The 21930-nt window shown below is 46.4% G+C and overlaps 1 protein-coding gene across 1 annotated transcript in view; it reads left to right on the top strand.

Moving 5' to 3' along the window:
* LOC146252012 (membrane-associated guanylate kinase, WW and PDZ domain-containing protein 1-like) overlaps positions 1-21930 on the top strand; it is a 50044-nt gene that overhangs the window by 6732 nt on the left and 21382 nt on the right. The window contains exons 2-11 of the mRNA XM_084680194.1: positions 9744-9863; positions 10806-10994; positions 12373-12595; positions 13409-13491; positions 14238-14276; positions 15812-15869; positions 16132-16259; positions 17058-17180; positions 17761-17946; positions 18165-18788. Of these exons, the coding sequence (XP_084536320.1) occupies positions 9744-9863; positions 10806-10994; positions 12373-12595; positions 13409-13491; positions 14238-14276; positions 15812-15869; positions 16132-16259; positions 17058-17180; positions 17761-17946; positions 18165-18788 (1773 nt within the window). The remainder of the gene's footprint in view (positions 1-9743; positions 9864-10805; positions 10995-12372; positions 12596-13408; positions 13492-14237; positions 14277-15811; positions 15870-16131; positions 16260-17057; positions 17181-17760; positions 17947-18164; positions 18789-21930) is intronic.

Raw genomic sequence — 21930 nt, 5'->3', positions numbered from 1 at the left:
GTGTTTGCGGGTGTAGGGAGCTGTGGGCGGGAACATGCAGCATGCAGGGGGCTGGGGGGCTGCAGCCATTGGCCTCAGACAGGAGCTGGAGTGTGAATAGCTCACATTGGCTTAGCCTCTAAGCTGGGCTGGACCTCTAATTTGCTCTGCTTGTAGAGCTTTGAGGAAAAAAGGCAGCTGCCTACTAGCTGCCTGTGCCTGCCTGGCTGAATGAGCTAGCCAGGGAGCTACTGTAGTACTGGCTCACGCTGGAGGGGTGAATTCATGGATTGTTTTGGAGGAATACGATGCAGAGATTTCAGACCGTTAGGATGTATGTTCTGATTCTCTCTGTGGAATAAAGCAGGGAAGGAGAGGAGCTACGACAGCACTGAGGTAAATCTCTGACATTTACCTTTCCTCTTGCGAGTGATGCCCTAGCTTCCGGGATTAGATAGAGATGGGGGTGGGGAGAACAGAGATGGAGAAAATCGAGAATGAGAGAGAGAGATATACATAGAAAGAGGATGAGCGCGAGAGGGAGATACATCTGTCTGTGCAACTGAAAGGCTGAGTGAATCAGTGCTTATGCAGATTTTTGGTGGGATATTGATGAGCTGTGATGTGTAGCAACGTATATGTGATGATGGCGAGGTAGCATGTGTGTTTGTGTGTGTGTGTGTGTGTCTGTGCTCTGAGTGTGTGTCTACGCTCTGTGTGTGTGTGTGTGTGTGGGTGCTCAGACGGTGTTTGGTTAGCGGAGAGGATGATTTAAACGCTGATCTGTTGACACACTTGCCTATTGTTGGAGGACATTATCCCTCATGGCTGCCCAGTGGCAAGAAACACAACTATAATACCGCTCTCCCCTACCTCTCCTCCTCTCTTTCTCTCTTTTATTCTCTCCATCGTTATCACATTTTCCTCTGTCTTCCTGTCTGCTAAACGGTCCTCTCTGTCTCTTTCCAGCATACTCCTTAAATGGAAGCTTTAATGTGTCCATCCAGACTTCCTATACTGACAGAGCTTTTAGGGGGAGAGCGGAAAAACACAAACCTTTGGTCTAATGTGTATTTTAGCGAGGTGCTTGGATAATTAAGCTTAAGACTGTATTTTCTTCCTCTCTACTCTCATCCCCCCTCCCCCTCATTGAAAGGAGAGAGGGATAAAAGGAGAGAAGGAGAGACGGAGAGAAGGAGAGAGGGAACAGCAGGAGAATAGCGGCAGGGACTCAGCTGTGGAGAGGGTTGTGGCGCGAGCTGAAAGAATGGCCTGTTGTGTTGGGCAGCAGCAGCATTGTATGTCTGGCCCCTCTTTCTCTCCCTCGCTCTCCTTCTTTCTCTCTCGTTCTGTCTTTCTTTTGCGGTTCAGTCCATCAAGCCTACATCCAGACATTCACAGCTGGGGACCTTTTATTCCAACGGAAAAAAAACCCAACTGTCTTGATAAGGATAATGACCTTATTCTTCAACCAAGCTCTTTACACTGTATGTGTGTTGTACTGTATCACTGTAGGTCTATCAACATGTAGGAGTCATTCAGGTATTACCGGATGCATTGTATTACTGTATGTTATACATGGCATCATGAAATATTTCTTTAGGGATGTATCTATTTGATTACTATGGAGGCCCATCTGACCCTGTGTGTGTTAATAGGCTTTGCTACGGGAGAAGTGGAGGTCTGAGCAGCACCCTGGCCTGTGACCGGAGCGGTCAGGGCGGAGCTATCATGGGTGTAGGGATGCTGTTTGCCTCATCATTAATCTGTGGGCCTGCGCTCCATTGATCACCTCTCCGTTCTCCTTCATAAATCATTATTGCCTAGCTATCCCTGTAATGTGGGATGGGGGAGTGCTGACAGAACACAGCCATGCTAGCAGCAATAGAGCTCTCACCTTGGCCTCTTGGTCAACACTGCAACACTGCCTACACTCTCATCTGCATGCACGACCATGGGATAACCAAGAACCATGTTTTCCACATCTCCATACGTAACACTGAACATTGAAAACAATGTTTTTTGTAATCATTGTCAAGGACAATTGACCAAAGACTGGCCATGAAGCTTGGAGTGTCTTTATGGATGTGGGTACTTATCCAAATCCTGTGGTTGAGATGGTCTATCTTATAACCAGTGAAGTAAAGGACTTCAGTATACAAAGCCTTAAAGTGCGGCCTCAATCAATGCTAGCACCGTAATTGGTTTAGAGGCCCAGGAAAGAGGCCATGCGGGTCCCTGGGAGACTGTTGTCTGCCCTGACTGGGAAATGGAGTAGGCGCTTTCTCTCCATCAGTATCACCATATCCCTCTCTCTCTCTCTCTTTTTCTGTCTCTCTTTCTGTCTGTCTCTCTCTTTCTTTCTCCATCTCTTTTTCTCTCTCTCTCTGTTTTCACAACATGTGAGATGCCGTCATCACGCTGTATGTGTTTGTCCTGGAAACACTGCCTCCTCATTAGAATGCACTCTTAAAAGGGTAGTGGTTGATGGGAGGTGTACTACCTGCCAGTAGAACTTGATTCTGACATTTGAGCTGTAAATGTCATCTACTGTATTAGCAGCTGATCTGGAATACATGCTGCCTGTGGAGCTGCTATGGGGTTAACCACGGGTCAGTATTGAGTTGATAAATGCTCCTTCTGCACTACACAACATCCCCTGCCTCACTGACACTCTGAGCCAGCAGGGGTAAAAAAAATGGCAGATGTTTAGTTGGGCGGCGTGTGTGTGTCTGTGTGTGTGTGTCTGTGTGTGTGTGTCTGTGTGTCTGTGTCTGTGTGTGTGTGTGTGTGTGTGTGTGTGTGTGTGTGTGTGTCTGTGTCAGACAATGAGTGGAAGCTCCCCAGACCATCAACAGCAGGAAGACGATGAAGGGGATCAGATGACTCTCAACCCACCCTGCTTTTGTTAGCACACAGGGAGGAGCACACATTTCATGTGTGTGAGTGTGTTGGCATGTTTGTGTAGACCTATTGTTAACAGTCAAGTCACACTCAGTAGTCTCTTACTATCGGCGTGTCTTAGATGTGAAACCATTACAGCCACTGGTGAACCAAACACACAGTCCAGCACACTGGTGCCTTCCCAGTGGTGTGACCTGTAAAGATGTGAATAAGGGAACAGGGTGCAGTGAACTGTTCTGTTGTCTCAGTTAAATCTTTTCCAGGTAACTATAAGCCCATGCCTCAACAGAGGTTATAGAAGGCCAATAAGGTAAAGGCTTAGGCCTATCTCCTCAAGCTGTACAGGCATCGGGTTACCCAGCTTCATAAGGTACGGCACAAGTAGGTCCATCTCAGGCCAGTCAGAAGTATAGCTGACAGGTTAGTCATCACCTCCCCCTGAGGAGGTCTTATGGGCATTTCCAGACTTGAAATCAGATGCCAAGGTAGTACAATATACTGTATACTATATCAGTTGTGTAAACGTAAATCTAGATCTCCTCTGATACAAGAGTTATTTTGTGAGTCCCAAGGCCTGTTCATCCTATATTTAGGCTACATGTAGTGTTGTCTCAGTCCCATTGCGCTCTCATGAGGAGGCTTGGACCACTTTTCGAGAACGCAAACATTCACTGGGTCACACTAATGAAATATTTAGTCATCTCCACAGATAACAGCTTTCTCTCTCAGTACGAGCTAGCACAGCTAGTGGCATCTTGCAAGATGCCAGCGCTACTATGTGTGACCGAGAACAAAAAATAGTTTAGCAAGTAAGTACAGTAGAGTATACAATGGTTATGGTCTTTTAATCTTCGTTAAATGTATTTGTTTTAGACTTGGGAAATGACAATGGAAGGGTCAGAACACTGAAACTGAAGTGCCATTGTAAAGAGGATGATGAACTACTGGAACACAGCTCATGCTCACACACGTACTTACATTTACTTGGGATTTGAAGTATTTTAAATAATTACTCTACATTGTCTTCTAGCACAAGGTTAGAGTTACTATGCTTATCTATTAAAAAGTCACAATCTCCAGTAATATGCAATCCTCATTTCTTAAGCCTTTTGAAATAGTCAATTTTATATCTGGTTTGTTTATTGTTGCTGGATGACACCACCAGTGAGTCTGTATTTAAGTAAGATTTTTGGAGACAGAGCCAAAAGTAAAAGCTTTTGCATTGTGAAAGATTCAGGAGCCAGATGGCTTTAGAATCTGCTTTTTCTGAAGCCAGACAAAATGTCCCCTGAATGTTGTTCCCCTGTTACTGTAGCTCTTGTGATGACAGCTTAAGCTATCATGGAATGTTGCTGCTGCAATGAATTGTATCGGAAATCTCTGCCCACATTTAATCTCAAGACCCAAACCTGGCAATGTTGAGGCATAGCAGGATTTATGGTATAGCTGACTGAGTGCATTGTTAATTTGAAAGAGGCGAGTTGATAAACTGTTGTTGTAATTGGTAAATGGTTTAGTGGTTGCTGCCCATCAATTATTTTTCTATACGTTCATGTTTGGCTGTAGATGTTTGGGTGTTGTCAATCTGATTGTCCAGCGCTGACAGGGTCAGTAGCACAGTGACATCATCAGCACCTCCACAGCTAAGGTGAGGACATGTCGTTTGGACTCCTGATCCAGGTGAAGCTGAGCCTCTCCCTACAGGAGGCCCTCTATGCCCTCTCAGCCCTCAGAGAGGGGAGAGACAACATGAAGATGCTGACAGATGGTTCAGCTCCTGGTATGAGTCTGAGTCTCTTCTTTGAGACTAGTGTTCTGGTAAGGCCTTGTGCCTGTAATCCCGACCCAGTAGGAGAGAGCGCTGTCTGCTTGTTTCCTGCTTCCTGTGACTGTGGGAGTCCCAGTCTTATCAGCAGGGTGTCATGGCCACGCTGCTGTTCTCGACAAACTTCCTCGCAGGGAGAGGAATCTACTGCTGCCTCACCACTGGCTGACTGACCAGCCTGCTCCACCTCCTACATGTTCTAGCAGCCTGGCTTTGCCTGGTCAATCTGACTGACCGCTGCACTCACTGTTTATTAAAATGGCAAATATTCAGCCTGCTCCACCAGGCCTCCAGTCTGTTGTCCAAGGAAATACAGAGAATCTAAGTGTATCACAGTTGTCTTGGTTAAATGTGTCCCACATAGCAAAACCATGCAATCACCAATACAACTGCTGTGTGTGATGATGTCATTCCATATCCTGAGACTGTATGTTACCTTGTATGTTCTCACTGAGGGCTGCTGGATTGAGGGTCCAGAGTGTCCCAGAGTTGGGCTGCAAGATGTGGGTCATAGCCGACACTCAAAACGGTCTTCTTCAGGGACACGCTTCCCCTGCTCTGCCATGCTCTGCTCCCCAGCTTTTCATGAACTACCAGCGGAGAGAGGAAACTGGCTTTCACGACAAGCTATTTATAGGTCATATTCTAAATATACCACCATTTTGTCTTGAATACAACAGAGCATCCTACTGTATGTTTTGTATGCTTACAGCTTGTGGTGATGCCTATAGGCAGCTGTGGAGCTAAATGATGTGACAGAGGCATGGACTGGCTTGCCGCTTGCCTGTGTCCCCTTATCCTTTTAGCAGTGGTAGGATCAATACCTCACACACATACATATAAACACACACACTCTCTCTCTGTCTCTCTCACACACACATAGAAACATACATACTCACTCACTCTCTCTCTCTCTCTCTCTCTCTCTCTCTCTCTCTCTCTCTCTCTCTCTCTCTCTCTCTCTCTCTCTCTCTCTCTCTCTCTCTCACTCACAAAGTCCCACACACACACAGAGCTACAGTTCCTACCCTAGATGCCCCAAATGTGAGTGAAGATGTTGTCCCGCAGAGCAACAGCATGGACATTTGATGAACAATCTATAGGTGTGTGTGTGTGTGGAATGGCTGTTAGGTGTTTGTTAGACTGCAAAATGTATTATAAAGGAAGGACGTGTTTGCACTGGGGTTTAAATACCCATTAGGTGATTGTTTTTCCTATCACCTGGTGTCCTTTTTGACACATCTCTCTCCCTCTCTTTCCTCCATTTTCCTCGACTCCCTCTCCCCTTCCTTTTTTACCACTGCCATTCTACCATTTGGCAACACTCCCCCCACACACACACCACCCCCCATCCACAGTCCCTTACCCCCTGCTCCCCTCCCCCTGCCCCTTTGGGGGAGTGGACTACAGCTGCTGATTGATGTCGAGGCTGGGAAAGGGGATTGATGCTGATTGGACGATCAGTGTTCCATTTCCCAACCTTCCCCAGTAGCAGGGAAACGTCAGCAGGGTGGTGGGCACCTCGTCACACCTAGTGGCATCTGCTGCTCACGCTAAGCAGATAAGGCTAGGGAGAGATTGAGAGAGGGAGAGAGAGATGGATAGAGGGGCCAAGGCACATTTTGGGAGAGAAAGAGGAAAGATAGAGATGCGAGAGATGGAGAGCGCATAGGCAAAAATGCTAACGCAAGAAAGGAGATAGAGAGGGGGAGAGGGAAAGAAAAGGTGAGGAGAGTCTTTACAGAGACACAGTTCTTACACTTAAGGGGCTTGAAAAATTTCAAAAATTGGTAGACAGGAGCATGGAGATGGTGACAGTTTGTCTCTGGGGGACAAGAGGGGTTGTGTTGGTGGCCTGTAAACAGGAGAGCTGCCTATCTCTCCGATCAAAATATCAGCCACAACATCAGAGAGAAAGCAGACAGTACAGAAGGTTTTACTTATCAGGTGTTGCTGCATTGCACTGCAACTCAATTAATTTGTCATTATTTAATGTCTTTATTTCGATGTATTTTGGGGGGGCATAATCGTCATGCCAGTAGTTCTAATTCTGTCCATACACACCCTTTGTTTCTCCGAGACTTGATATACTAGTGCTGTCTTTCTCTGGCTCTCTGGAAGTGCAACGTGTAAACCTCCTTTCTGGTTGTCCTTGGCAACAGGACTGGCTGTCTTGCAGGGGCCAACCAGCCTAGTTCGCTTATATACTATATATATATATATATATATATATATATATATATATATATATATATATATATATATATATATATATATATATATATATATATATAAATATATACTTATCTCACACATCTTCACAACCACATACCGGAACACAACTATGCTTAAACAGTTTGCAAGTAAAATCATTCGGTCTGTGTTTCAACAATATTGTGCAGATGTAGACATAACGCAGAGGCAGGTATGGAAGTGTTTACTCCACCTTCTTGTTTAAAGGATGTCCCACTGGACTGTGTCAGAGGCATAACTTGGGATAACATAAGTTAACTGAGTCTCTCAAGCATAATTGTGTCCTATTTTTCCACTCATGCAAGTACTTCAGCTTTTCAGAGCTGAAGAATAAGGCCATTGATGAGTGGCTTTGGAAGTGAGTTCATCAGTGCTGGGGTCAAAGCTTTGCCAGGCCTGGCCATTGTTCCTCTATGCAGAGAACAGAGAGCGCAGACACAGATAGTAATGACATTTGCCTTTCTGCAGTGCCCAGCTCCTACTGATGACAGGGTTCCTCTGCTGACAAGTAGAGACATGTTCTGTTGAGAGTTACAGTGAAGCTCTCAAACACAACACGCTGTAGCTCTGTGCTCATTAGCAAAGCTGTCGCTGCTGACCAAGCAGTAACACTTTGTCACCATGAAAAGGAAATATATTTATCGGATAATGCTGCCACTTTAATAACCTGCCTTATATTTCTGGACATCTTTCTGTTGATGACTTTGTTTGATGTTGTTTGAAGCTCTATCACCACCATAGTCAGGCCTCTGAGAGACTGTACTGCTCTGTTTGTACTGTTTATCACATCTGCCAGCTTATCACCATTTTTAGACAACCAAAACAATATTCAACTTGATCCCTCGCGACCACAGGCATGCAGTATAATACCACCCTAGGATGGCTGGTTAGTACAACAAACCTTCTTACAGCCAGTCTCAGAGACTCAGTGATGTGAGTTTGAGAGGTCCTGTTCTGTGTTCCAAACCCATGTGCAGCACAGCAAAATTAGTCATCACATCTCAGTCGTTTACTGTGGGGAATTCTCTACAATAATAGCTCCCCTCCCTTTTCAGCAGAGAGCTTCATTAAAACATTCTGGGCCTCTGAAACACACCTCACCATGGGACCTCAGACGACGATGACTCAAAGCCCATCTCTGCACACTCAACTTCTCAACCATAGCTCTGCTGGCAGATGTGCATACAGTGCAGTCCTGCTGCATGATGGCCACGCTGTTTGTCAATTAGGTGATTAATCATATGATATGAAGCATGGTATGTATGGTTTCAGAGATGATGCCCTGTGCCATAATTCATCTTCTCTAAAATCCCTAAGAGCCACAGAGATAGAGAATAGAAACTAACAGGCTTGAGTCAGTGTAACATGCAGAATAGGTACAAGGTTGAGGGCTGTTCAAGGTGTGGTCATTGTCAGGTGTGTGGGCTGGATTTCCCCCAGGAGAGCCTGTGTTAGTCTGCAGATTGGTACAGTAAGGCCAAAGTAAACATGTCCCAGAATGCTTTGGTGGGCCAAGCTCACAGCTTCTCCTCATGCTGACCCAACAGCCAAACACACAATAGGCGTGGTATCAGGAGGCACACCTGCTGTGCTTTTTTTGCACGTGGTGCTTGCCTGGTGTTTAGTTAGCATGTATTTTGATGTGTGTGTGTGTGTGTGTGCATGTGTGAGTGTGTGTGTCCTTGTGCTCCTCACAGATGGGTTATGACTTCCCTCAGCCATCTGCCAGGTGTGTAACGGCCCCTGTCATCTTGACCCTGTAAAGAGAGCCACACACACAACACACACACAATGATCCCTGTCTCCATTGTGTGTGTTCCCTCCCTCCCCGGGCTCCAACCATAATCCTTGCCTCCGCCTCAGGACTGCACCTCACTAATCATTAACTCACATAGGGAGCAGCCTCTGGTTGGTCAGCATAGCAATTAGCATGTTGACAGAAGCCCACCTATTGACATAGAATGTTGCGAAGTGGTTGATATTTATAACAGGATTTTTTCATAGACTCTTTATGCCTTATCTCCTTTGCTTTTGCGAAGGCCTTGACACTTCCGCTGCAGAAAGTGACATCATTTCTCACTGACACTGCATTGTAGTCAGAAGGAGTTTGAAGGAGACTAAAATACTTTGGACCTCCTGAGAAAAGGACCTCTCCTCTATCTCCTGCATTAAGAGCCTGTGATTGTTTCCAACAGAGTGAGAAAGGAAGGGAGACTCTTCATTTCCTGTCTCCTCATATCATGTCCACATCCACCCACTGCCCACTGCCACCTCAAAGGGAGCAGTGAGTGAAATCACACTCTGTCACATTGAGCTCCCACTCACTTCCTGTTTAGGCGGCCACTCTCTTGACTGGATTGTCATCTCCATGCTTTTATGAAGCGGGCTGGCTGCTGTGATTACTTACAATAGCCTTTGTCTGCTGCATTAAAGTGTAACCTGTCCTGGTCCCTTTGCATTCAGAGGACCAGGTGAAGGGACATGAGTCTTAGGTAATATATGGTCCACTCTAGGGGGTGTATACTGTACTCATGAACATTTTTAAAAACGTTGTTATTATTGATATCAATGTTGTCCACTGTTGATAATATGGTTGTTGTAACTTTTTTTATTTTTCATGTGGGTCTACATGTTCTGTGCTGCTCAACAAATTGCCTCTCAGAGAAACTTCCCGTTTTCTATCACCAGTACCACTACTACTACTATGATGGCATGTGCTTACAGATGAGTCAGGAAGTGTGACTAACTGCAGATGCCTAAACCTGCTCTCCTCTCCTCCCAGGTACGACACGCCCCCCTCGAGACGGAGAGGTCCCTGGGGTGGACTACAACTTCCTGTCTGTGGACGACTTCCTGGACCTGGAGCAGAGGGGCACACTATTGGAGATAGGCACGTATGAAGGTGAGGATGTTGATTCCATCAGCAGACATCAGTTAGGTCCAGTAATGGCTTCTTCAGTTGATCCCTAGAGAATCAGCAGGTTTCCCAGCTTCTCTGCTCTGATTACAACTATATACTTCTCTTCACCCACATATCCCATGACTTGTCTGCAACCTATATGTATAGTGTGTAACGTGTTTGCGTGCGTGCAGGACAGGGAATGTCACTGCGTTAATCTGCTTGGCACCAGCTCTGCTGTGTGTTGGCACATTCCTCCCTGTCCCGCAGACTATATCAAATACCTGTCATCAAGAGCCTGTGACCATCCAAACCAGCATGGGGGACTGTGTCATTCCTGACATTTAGCGGAACAAAAGTCATCATTCATTCATAAAACAGTCAATGTTATTTACTCTAGATAACTGCTTGTTTATGACGGTTAATTGTTCTGTATGGTCAATAAAAATAACCAAAATTCTAGCACACTTTTGTGAACACTGAGCATAGCCATTTAGCTTCTACAATGATCAGCTTCCTTTACTCCAATCATAATGCAAGTTAGGACAACAATATGAAATGCCAGATTTTGTACTCTAAAGCAAGTGTCCATGCAAACAATGGAGGCTAGTCCATGAGGTGTTTTCCACTCTGTGAGTCCCTCTATTGTGTGGTCTGTGTATGCTCCCTGCTCCCAGACAATACATCTCAACCCCCTCAGTCCATAACAACCTCCTCACACTGGCCTGCTTTACCAGATGCCTTCAAAGCCACCATTTTAGGCAGCATTGCATCTCCTTTCCATAAGTAAAATTAGGAGCTATTCCAGATTCTCTTTCAATCTGTCTTGCCCGAGCCTTGTGCCTGTTTCTATGTTGTCCTCATCTCCCTCTGTATCTTTGAATCCCTCTCTTCTTCTCCCTCCTTCTCTCTCTCAAGCATGCTAATGTCCCTCTTGTTGCCTAGGTAACTATTATGGGACCCCCAAGCCGCCAAGGCAGCCCGTCATTGGGACAGTGATTCTCAGTGATGCTGGCTCCCAGCAGTCCACCCCCAAGCGCACCAAGTCCTACAATGACATGCAGAACGCCAGAGTAGTGCCTGCTGACGATCAGGATGACGACCAGGCCACGGAAATGAACAACAGTTTTACAGGTGAGTCACTCGTTCACACAGACGGTGTGTGTGTGTGTGTGTGTGTTTGTATGTGTGTTTGTCTGTCTGTCTCTGTCTGTGTGTGTGCATGTGTGTGTGTGTGTGTGTGTGCATGTGTGTGACACACACTGTGTGAAAAATAGAAAAGCAAGAGTGAGAAAGAACGTATTTGTGTGTGTTCTGCTCTCTTTCTCTCTGTGTTGCTGGGTGTCTGGTGGTTACATCATGTCTTTGTGATGCTGATTTCTCTTTGTGAGACTCATAACACTGCCATCTGCCTGTGAGGAGGGGCTGGGGGAGGTACTGGAGAACATGCTGAGTCCCCCCCCCCCCCCGCCCTCTCAATTTCCAATTTCTCCCTCCATCTCTCACCTTATTTACTCTCATTCTCACCTCTCATCATGCTTTCATTCATTATTTCTTTGTTGCATCTTTTTTCCAATGTGTCTGTGAATGGAGTGGTGATATTACTGTCTAAAGAGGCGATAATAAGATTGAGGTGTTGTGGTGGGCTTTTGAATGTGTTCCAGCACATCAGAGTGTTTTCAGAACATTGATTTAATAACCAAAGTTTATCTTTTAGTCTAGACAAAAAGGTTAATTTGGATGAAAACTGAAAGGATTTTTGGGAGGGGGTGGGGCTCCAGATGAGGGTTTTGCCCTCCCTCTCTCTTCCTCTTTGAAGTCTCTTCCACCCTGAAGAGTGTGTGAGACACTTCCTACATGGAGTTTTTTTCCCCTCCAGTGTGAATCTATGCCCTCTCTGTGTGCCCCTTCCAGCCTGCCAGGGTGCTAAATTAACGTTTGATCCCCCCTGAAAGACCTGCGGAAGTGTGGGAGGACAGTGGGCCAGAGGAGAGAAGGATTGGGGGTCGGGGGTAGGAGGAGAGAGGGTTATAGGGTTCAAGAAGAAGGCCAGTGGGAGGGTGTAGAGGGTGAGGTCAGGGGGGTGTAGACTAGAGGAGAAGTTGGAGCTTTAAAGAGAAATGGTTGTGGGTGTCATTTGCATAGTCTTTGGGCCCCATTCCTTTAGATTCTAAGCAGCATGCAGTGTTTTCTGAGGCCCAAGGGGGAGGGCAAAAGAGGCAAAGGCAAATGTGCCACTAACTAGATTCAAATCAAACTCATCTAGTGAGTAATAGTCAGTTTTGTTTTTTAAACAGAGGGGGCGAGGGTCATCACGTAGTCATGATGCAAGCACACTGTCACGATGCCCAGGTGATACAGTATCATCATATCATGTCAACAGCAAACTAACCACGGCGTTGTGATCCCATTGCATGACACGTAAACCTCCTTCTTTGTTTTGTTTCGTGTTGTGCTCCTTACCCAGGATCCTTAGTGCGTAGTTTTTTCCCCTCTCCCTTGTTGTGCACAGGTAACCCTAGTGACCAGGACGAGAGTCGCGGCGGCATCCTCCGGCCGTACCCCGCGCGCGAGAACGCTCCGTCCTACGGTCTGAACAACGCGGCCGCCTCCACCTCAGACAGCGGTCAGCAGACACATGCTCAGCCCCAGGCCTCCCCAGAGGACCCCCTGGGCCCCCTGCCAGACAACTGGGAGATGGCCTACACTGAGAATGGAGAAGTCTACTTCATAGAGTACGTACAAGATATGGGAAGTGAAGACTGCATGAGGTCTCCACACCTGTTTGTGTTTGTCCACTATGTGTGTTTATCGAAGGTTCACATCAAAAAGGAGAAGCTAAATTGGTACATGAGTCCTACACTTCCCACTCAGTTGGTACACTAGTACCCAGAGCAAGCATTGTGGCTGGATTGAGGCAAGCACAGCGGCGTGATTTAGCTGGCTGTTGGGATGTTTCTTATCAGGTCGCTCCAGTCAGTCCTCTCCATTATAGCCCATTCTAAAGCTCTCTTTCCTGCTGCCCAGTGGTCGCCCCCCCCCTCCCCCAGTCCTCTGTCTTCCCTCCCCTTCCCTCCTCGGCCCTCCCAGGGCTCTCCAGGCTGGATGGTAATCCCTCCATACCCTGATCTCTAAGGAGATCACAGGCTGATCACCTGACCTGCTCCAGCCCGGTGTCCTTACAGCAGGGCAGGCAGCATCGCAACAGGGAATGGCTGTGTGTGTTCTATAGGCACTTTTGCTGATGTCACTGTGGGTCGAATTAGAAATTGAAACAAGGAACGTTGTTAATACATTGCCTGCAGTCAGAGCCATTATCAAGACCCTTATTATTAAGAAGTGTGGACAGCTTTATGAATCTGTGTTGAGCTGAAACCCTTCATGTAACTGGCGTGTCCTTTGTAAACACAAAGGTATACAGTATGTAACTCATCAACACATTCCACTGTATAATCACAATGTAATATAATAATGCCTCCCATATCTAACCACAGTTTCTATTCTGGCCTCAAGGAGTGGTCTTTGACTGTATGTGTGTTCTCATTCAGCCACAACACTAAGACCACATCGTGGATGGATCCTCGCTGCATGGACAAATCCTCCAAACCTCTGGAAGAGTGTGAGGATGATGGTAAGACAGGCTCTGAGTGTGTGTGTGTGTTTGTGTGTCTGTCAAGATCAAATATTTAGGCTATTCCATGGGTATCAACACTACAGTGTATTTCTAAGCCTTGATGGAGGATGAATAGATAGGGCTCTTAAGCTCTTATACAGAGATATGAATCATGTTCGCATCTATTCATGTTCATACCAGGAGGAAAGGCTCTCATAACTGTCAGAAACTATTTGGCTAAATCAAAGCATTCGCTCTTAAATTATTATATTATACAACTCAAGAGATAGTGATAACTGAGTGGTTGGTTACACTCCATTATAGTTTCAGCTAAGAATATGTCATTGTTAGAGTCCTGATATTCAGGATCTTTGTAGAGACATTTAAATAAAATAAATCGCTACTTATTCATACCACAAGATAACCAAAAACCAAGTAAAAGATACAGCACCACCAAGTGGCTTTTTTGTTAACTGTCTCTGTTTCTGTAACTCCATTCTACTTTGATATTTTAAGGATTAAAATTGTGGTAAATACACCTGATGTTTTTTGTACAGAGGAAATGTGTTGCCCTAATGCTACTTCTCCTTTACACAACATGTATGATGATTACTAAGGGATCTCTATGTTTCCTTTTCTTTGCGACGCTATCCCATTTCTCTCCTCATATACCCTTGATCACTCTTCCCCTTTCTCTGTCTACCATGTCCTTTCTGTCCTCCATCTTATATCTTGTGTTTCATTCTTTCTTTCTCACCTTGGAGAAGAAGGGGTACACACTGAAGAGCTGGACTCCGAGCTAGGTAGGCTGCTCGACTTGTCTCTCTCCTCTATATGTCCCTCTGTTGGCTACAGCACTATATCCCTAACAAGCAATTTCGGGGGCATCTGTTCTGAGACAGCTGGTGGAGGCAGATAGAACCATGTTCATTTGGGACTCGAGCCCTAAGTTTTCTATTTTGTATCTGGGTGATTTAGTTGTTGCTGCTTGCTGTGCACAGCGTAAGTGACAGAGTGATTTTTTTTGATGCACAAGAACACATTTGGTAGGTGTTTGGCTGGTGACTCAAGTTGGTCTGAGCTGTTCCATAGACTGGAAAATAGCTCTGCAGATTCCCTGGCACTCAGACGCACACACCCGCTTACACATAAGCACACACACACACACACACATACACACACATACACGCTTACACACACTGATACAGCCCTGAGATGGAATGAAATCTCAGACTTGTACAAGGCTTTGAATGTCTGGCTACCAGCCCCTATTATTTCTGGCAGATCAGAAAGAGGCAGTCTGTGATTATCGATCGTGAAATCCAGCCCGCTCCAAAAGTGTTTGGCGGAGTCAGTTCAAGCCCACGCTAACACACAATGCTAATGTCTTTGTATGAAATCAAATACAGTGAGGAGGAAAATGAGATGCTAACGTCTTAATGGGAGTGTGTCAGCTTAATAGGCACTATCTGTCAGACAGTTCCAGTTGAATGCTGTGTGAGTGCAGTGTGAGTTTATGTGTGTGTGTGTGTGTGTGTCTGTGCTGTGTGTGCTTGTTGTTGTTGTTTGTGGCAGGGCCAGACCTCTAAAAACAATGTATGCGTTACCGTTCCATCTAGAATCAACACATTCTGTTCGATTAGATGGTATGTTAATGTACGAATGTAATCGCTCAAACTTACTCAGTTGAAATACTGACAATTTCTGCCATTACGTAATAGTTTTATTTAGTTAAGTGGTAGTTTCATCAAGTTGGTCATGTGACTTTTAAATCAGTGAAACAGAAGTTTACAGCAGACTTGAAGAGTGCCAGTAGGGACGTGTGATGGCTGCACATGCCCAGACTGTTTCCCCTTCCTCCTTTCTCTCTCTGTATTAGATAGAAGTGTTTATGTTGTTTCAGTCCAGAATGTGTACCTTCAGCTCACAATCGGATTACACTTCTAATAACAGAGGAACCAAAAGGCACAGAAAACTGATATATCTGGAGCTTAACAGGCAGGGTCAGAATATATGAATAGTAAATGTGGTAGGAAGCAGCAGTCAAGGTCTCCAGTCTGTAATTTAGTTGCAAGTCCCCTGACAGCTCGCTGTGTGACTTGGAGTTGGAATGAAGAGGCTGGCTTCATATCAGAGGCCTGTGTTGTCCTTCACTGAGAATTAGGAAAGATTCATTTGAAAAGTGTAAATGACAGCGTGCTGACTAGCTCAAATCAGCTTAGAGAGTCATTGTGCTCCAGTCCTCCAACCTGACTCTTCAGAGCACAGCTAACACAAGGGCTGTGTTTAATGACTAATGTAGTGGTCTCCACCAAACAATGTTGTCTCTCCTCTTCAGAGCTGCCTCCAGGATGGGAGAAGATAGATGACCCAGTGTATGGGGTCTACTATGTTGAGTAAGTTCATCTCTACCTCAGAGGATCTCTCTTTTTCAATTCCTCCTCTCCCAAGCACCTTGCACGCATTGTTTGTTGTATCTTTTGTAACTTCTCTCCCTCTCCATCTTGTGCTATCTTCCCCTACCTCCCACGCCCTCTTGTTCTTCACTACCCTTCTACCTCATTCTACCCTCACTCTGTCTCTGTCTCTCTCTCTCTCTCTCTGTATCTCTCTCTCTCTCCCTGTCTCCTATCCCCCTCTCTATCTGCCCTGTCTCAGTCACATCAACAGGAAGACCCAGTACGAGAACCCCGTGGTGGAAGCCAAGCGCAGGAAGCAGCTGGAGCACCAGCAGCAGCAGCACCAGCAGCAGCCGCAGCCTCCTGAAGGTGAGCGGTACATTCGAGGTTCGTTTCCTGCCCTGGCACGGCACCATTTCTTTCTTTCTTCATGTCTGTCTCGTCTTGTCTGTGACCGTCTTTGTGGTCCAGGGTTGGGGTCACTTCTCTTTGAGTTCAGACCGTTCAGTTGCTGTAGGAATGTCCAGGTTTCAGATGTGAGAAGTCCTCATTGTAAATGAATCAGTTCACCCTATTAACTTTCAATGAAGTTGACCCCAGCCCTGCTGACCTGTGTTCTTATTGGTTTAATGACTATCATAAAAGCATCATTTTATATTTCTTTCAAGACAACGGTTGCATTTGCTTTATCATGACAGACTGTGGGACCAGTGTACAACTATTGTCTTTCTTTAACAGTGCTTTCAGAACTACCATCCATGTGCAATCTGCTAATATCACGCTTGCTAAGTGTTTTGGCCACACAGTGACACAATGTGCTTTTGAAATGTATTGAAATTGTAATTATACACTGTAATGTGTAACAACCTTTTTTATTTATTGCAAATACAATAGCTTGTTTATGAGTCATAATGTCACTTATGTAGCTCTATGTTTATGTTGCTGTGCAAGTGAGCAAGTAGGTTTAGGTTCCCGTAAATTGTGTGTGTGGTGCTTGTGTACTTGGATGTTTGTGTGTATTTATGTGCAAATAGATCTTGTGTATTTGTACATGCTTGAGTGAGCGTATGTGGGGTGTAGGTGCGTGTCCCTGTGTGTTTGTTCACACATGCATGTGTGTGTTTGGTGATGTATGTGTGGGGGTGAGGGGGTGTATTAACAGCCTCGGTCCCTGTCTCCATGCAGAGTGGATAGAGGAGCACTCCTCTGCCGGTGGACCCTTGGCCAACTACGCAACCAATCACCTGGAGACCTACCGAGACCCCCAGGTCCCACCCCCTCTGCCCCCTGGCCCTGGAGGGCCCAAACGTAAGTCTATACAGACACACACATACACACCCACTCAGACACTAGCTCTCAACCAGACACTGAGTCTCATTAATTGTACACAGGTTACATCATTCAGTCCCCTTTAGGCCAAAGGTTACAAGTTTTCCAACACAGGATAAAACAATTATCCCATAAGGTTAGGGTACCTCAATTTCTCAGCCCACACATTCAATTAGCATAGTGACATGCTGTTTGAGTGTCAGCTATGAGTAATCCACTGTGATGGCTGGGAGAAGGGGGTGGAGCACGCTCTCCAAGGGAGGCTGCAGTTCTTGAACCAGGATAAAAATGGAACTCTCCTGCCCTAGGTTCTCTTCTGTGTGGCTCTCTGTAATTAAGATTTAAATAGACAGACAGACAAATAGATACATAGATACATAGATCGATTGATTGATTGCATTTCGCTACAGTAGTATGCATCTAACATAAGCATACACAAAAGCACAAACTCATATACTGCACACATATACACATAGATATACTGTATACTACCTTATATAAACAGAGGATATAAGAGGATGGAGGGATGAAGGAGTGTGGTGTGGTGCTGTGTTGCCAGGAGGGAAGCCGTTCTTCACCAGGAACCCAGCGGAGCTGAAGGGGACCTTCATCAACACCAAACTGAAGAAGAGCCGCCGCGGGTTCGGTTTCACCGTTGTCGGGGGCGACGAGCCAGATGAGTTCCTGCAGATCAAGAGCCTGGTCCTGGATGGGCCTGCTGCCGTTGATGGCAAGATGGAGACAGGTGCAGTACTCAGCTTTGGCCTACAGGGGGCCTAGTGTGCACAGTGATATTGTGCAGTACCATGGCTGCTATGGTTACCAGTACCAAATGTCTTGACATTCTTCAAATCATTTTTTTATCCTTTGATTTTTATTGAGGTCAGTTCTTTACATCTTACTTTCAATAGCAGCACATAGCACCTAACCCCCCAGGTCTCCCTGCAATCCTTCCTCCTGCAGGTGATGTCATTGTGAGTGTGAACGACACCATAGTGCTCGGCTACACCCACGCCCAGGTGGTGAAGATCTTCCAGTCCATCCCCATCGGCTCCATGGTGGACCTGGCCCTGTGCCGCGGCTACCCCCTGCCCTTTGACCCCGACGACCCCAACACCAGCCTGGTCACCTCCGTGGCCATTGTGGACAAGGAGCCCATCATCGTCAACGGCCAGGAGAGCTACGACTCGCCCTCCAGCCACAGCAGCCAGAGCGGCGGCCCCATCAACGGCATGAGGGAGGCCCGCCCCCACAGCCCCTCAGCCGAGGTGGCCTCCAACGGCTCGCACGGCTACACCAGCGACGTGGTGACCCTGGCCTCTTCCATCGCCACCCAGCCGGAGCTCATCACCGTCCACATGGAGAAGGGGGACAAGGGCTTCGGCTTCACCATAGCTGACAGCCTGACAGGCGGGGGCCAGAGGGTGAAGCAGATAGTGGACTACCCCCGCTGTCGGGGCCTGAAGGAGGGGGACATTCTGATGGAGGTCAACAAGAGGAACGTCCAGAACATGAGCCACAACCAGGTGGTGGACCTGCTTAGCAAGTGTCCCCGAGGCAGCGAGGTCACCATGCTGGTGCAGAGAGGTGAGGAGGGCTCCTTCCAGGACAGGGTGGATGGATGATGGGAGGGTTCCGAGAGAGGAGATGAGCGGATAGTTCACTGCTCAGGGTGTATCTGTGGGGGGTGAAAAATAAGCTAGAGAATGAATGGAGGAGTCGGTCTGGGAGTCAAAGGAAGGGAAGGTGTGGGTGGAAGGCGATGGTGAGTCACTGTGACCACATGAGAAGACAGGTTAGACGGTGGGTGATGGAGGAAACGATGGAGGTTCGGCGATGTAGAGAGTGGTTAAGAGGGCGAGCGAGGATGGTAGAGGCTGGGTGAAGATGGGAGAGGGGAGGACGGAGGAGAGGAGAAATGGGGTGTCAGGTGAGAGTATCTCTTCTGTGTCATGAATATGGATGGAGCTGAGCTGCTCCTCTGACCCTACTCTCCCCTCTCCTCTGCTCCCATCTCCCAGTCAGTCTTGCGCTAGCCTTTGTGTATGATCTCTCTATCTAACTTCTTCTCTCTCGATCTCTCTCTTTTTCTATCTCTTATCTTTCTCTCACTGTCTATGGTGGGAACTTGGTATGGCTGACCGTATGTCGAACTTGCATGTCTCGTTTTGCATATTATATTGGACATAGGAAATACAATAAAGGGGCGGAGAGAGAGATAAAGAGAGAGAGATATAAGGAGAGAGAGAGAGAGAGAGAGAGAGAGAGAGTACAGAAGGTAGCAATAAATGGATGGCCTTTCAAACAACCATCGGAAATGTGTCATTAATTTTGATTCAAGGACTAGGTGAAAGAGAGGTCCACTCCTTCTCCTGGCCATGGCTAGTTGCTTTACTGTGATATTCACTCATTGACTTTATCATATCACCACTCAATGACATCAGGAACTACACTTCAACGAAAGTCTGCTATTCAAATCCTTAATGCATCTAGGGGTCCTTAGGCTAGAATGACCCACAGGTAAATGTGCTTTGGCTGAATCTCACATTTTGCAGGATTCAGGGTTATTCATATTAACAATCCAGAATGCTTTTGTTTTTTAGATAATCATCCTTCATTGTTTTATAGATGACACTCCTCCTAGCCTCTGTCAGAGGAGGCCTGAGCTGTGCAGGCAGCATCAATTATGTGTTCTAATGAGCTGACCCTGTGCTCCACAGAGGAAATAACAGAGATGTATTGTGTTAAATGTCAAATTCATTACAGGAGTGTGTTAGAGTGATACAGAGCTGGCCTGGTTAGCTGCCTGCTAAGATATCCAGAGGGCGAGACAGGGGGGAGCGGTAAGTACAGAGAAAAAGAGAGAGGGAGAGGAAGAGGGAGAGGATATCCAGGGACACGAGGAGAGAGAAAGGCATAGGGAGAGAGGGAGGGCATGGCCAGTGCAGTTAGTTGGCAGACAGGGAGTCAGACAGAATAGATCATCTCCCTGAGTGTGGACAGCAGGCAGGAAACCATTACCGTGGGCCCAGGTCAGTACCCAGCTTATGAAGGACACAGAGGCAGTGTTTTGTAGTAGACCGATCGCATAGCTTTTGGCAGATCAATCTGAGGCATTCGTGGAGAGAGAGGGGAGGCGTTGGTGAGTCAGGGAAGGCAGAAACACAGAAATGGAGTCAGCCCGGTGAAGGCACTGTACTGTATGTTGTGGTATGTCTGTCTTATTTCAGGATGATGTAGTGACCTTTCAGGTGATCAGATAGGGGAAGAACTGCAGGAAGAATGGAGGTCAGGCAGAGAAGGCTGGAGGAACGGAGGCTGCAGACAGGAAGGGACAGATGATAGAAATGCCTGTGTTTGAGAGGAGTGGTTGGGGGAGTGGAGAGGTGGGACGAGAGGGTGGCGAGGGGTGGAATAGGGAGGTTGACTTCAGGTAGAGGAAGAAAAGCCTTAATCTCTGCATCTGCGAGTCATCAATCTTAGCTTTCCGGGTCCAAGCCAGCAAAACCTAGTTAGAGAGGACAGAAACAAGGTCACCTGGAAGCTCACAGCTCAGTGAGGAGGAGTGTGTTGCCCGGCAACACACACCCAGGCAACCCTCTCCAGGGACATGCTCAGTCACTCTGTACCCATGGTGTAAGGACTAAGTTGGAACAAACCCCTTCAATACCTTGGAAAGGTTAACACCCCGTGGTAATATGTCAACATTCCCTCAGATCTCCTTTTGACAATCACCTTAAATATGTGGCTGCTGCTTTGTTTTGAGTTTGTGTTACAGTAACAAAATACTGTACCTGTAGCTGTTACCTCCCTCACCATTTTTCCTTCCAGTCAAAAAGTGATTTTGTACTTAAGAGACCGCTATGATTGCCATTTTGCCGTGAGCGACTCAGATTGAGCTGTCAGCATTGTCACAGTCTTAGTCTGCCTGAATGTGAGCAGAAACACTGTTATAATGTGTCGACTATTCAGCATTTTATCCTTATCGCCCAGGAGGCCAAATTCCTCTGGATCTCTAAATGGAGTTTCCATAAAAATGAGAAAGTTGTTTGTTTGTGGGGAAACAAACCTCAAATATAGAATTATGGGTAAGGTTATGTTTTGCTTGCATTGCAGTAAAAAGCATGGAAAACAAACCCCTGCTATGTTGATGGAAAGCAATAATGCATTTTTGTCAATACCTCAATGGGTTCCACAATAGCAGAACAATGTGTCTGAAATGAACAGAACTATGTCTTGGCTTTGGGACAACATAACAAATGGGTGTCCTACTTTCAATCCTGCACCTATTGAATAACGCTCCAAGGGGGGTCATGCGGGAACATGGATTCTGGGCAGTGGGAGATGGAGAGAAATCAGACCATGGAGTCTGCAGAGAAAAGTAACTGGTTAACCAGAAAGTTTGGTAGCTAAACAAAGTATTAGGAGAATAGGAAGGTGTAAGGAGACCAGAGAGAAGACTAGAGAGAAGGACTACACAGTAAGTGTGAGTGTATATGGTGCTATAGGATGTCCTTCCCTCTCAGATCATCACCTTGTTCCCTTTCCACACTGCCTCTTCCATCCTGCCTTGCCTTTGTTGCCATGGCAATATAGTACAGCAACTTAGTTGGTCCTTACTATCCTCGAGAGGCATAGGAGTGCACGATCATAATAGAGAAAGACAGAAAGAGAGACATAAAGAGAAAGAGAGAATGACACAAAGGGAGAGAGAGAGAGAGAGAGAGAG

The sequence above is a fragment of the Hypomesus nipponensis genome, chromosome 18, assembly GCF_054491055.1.
Source record: "Hypomesus nipponensis isolate SF chromosome 18, ASM5449105v1, whole genome shotgun sequence".
Lineage (NCBI taxonomy): Eukaryota > Metazoa > Chordata > Actinopteri > Osmeriformes > Osmeridae > Hypomesus > Hypomesus nipponensis.
The sequence above is the reverse complement of the archived record's forward strand: the minus strand, read 5'-3'. Positions and strand labels throughout refer to the sequence as shown.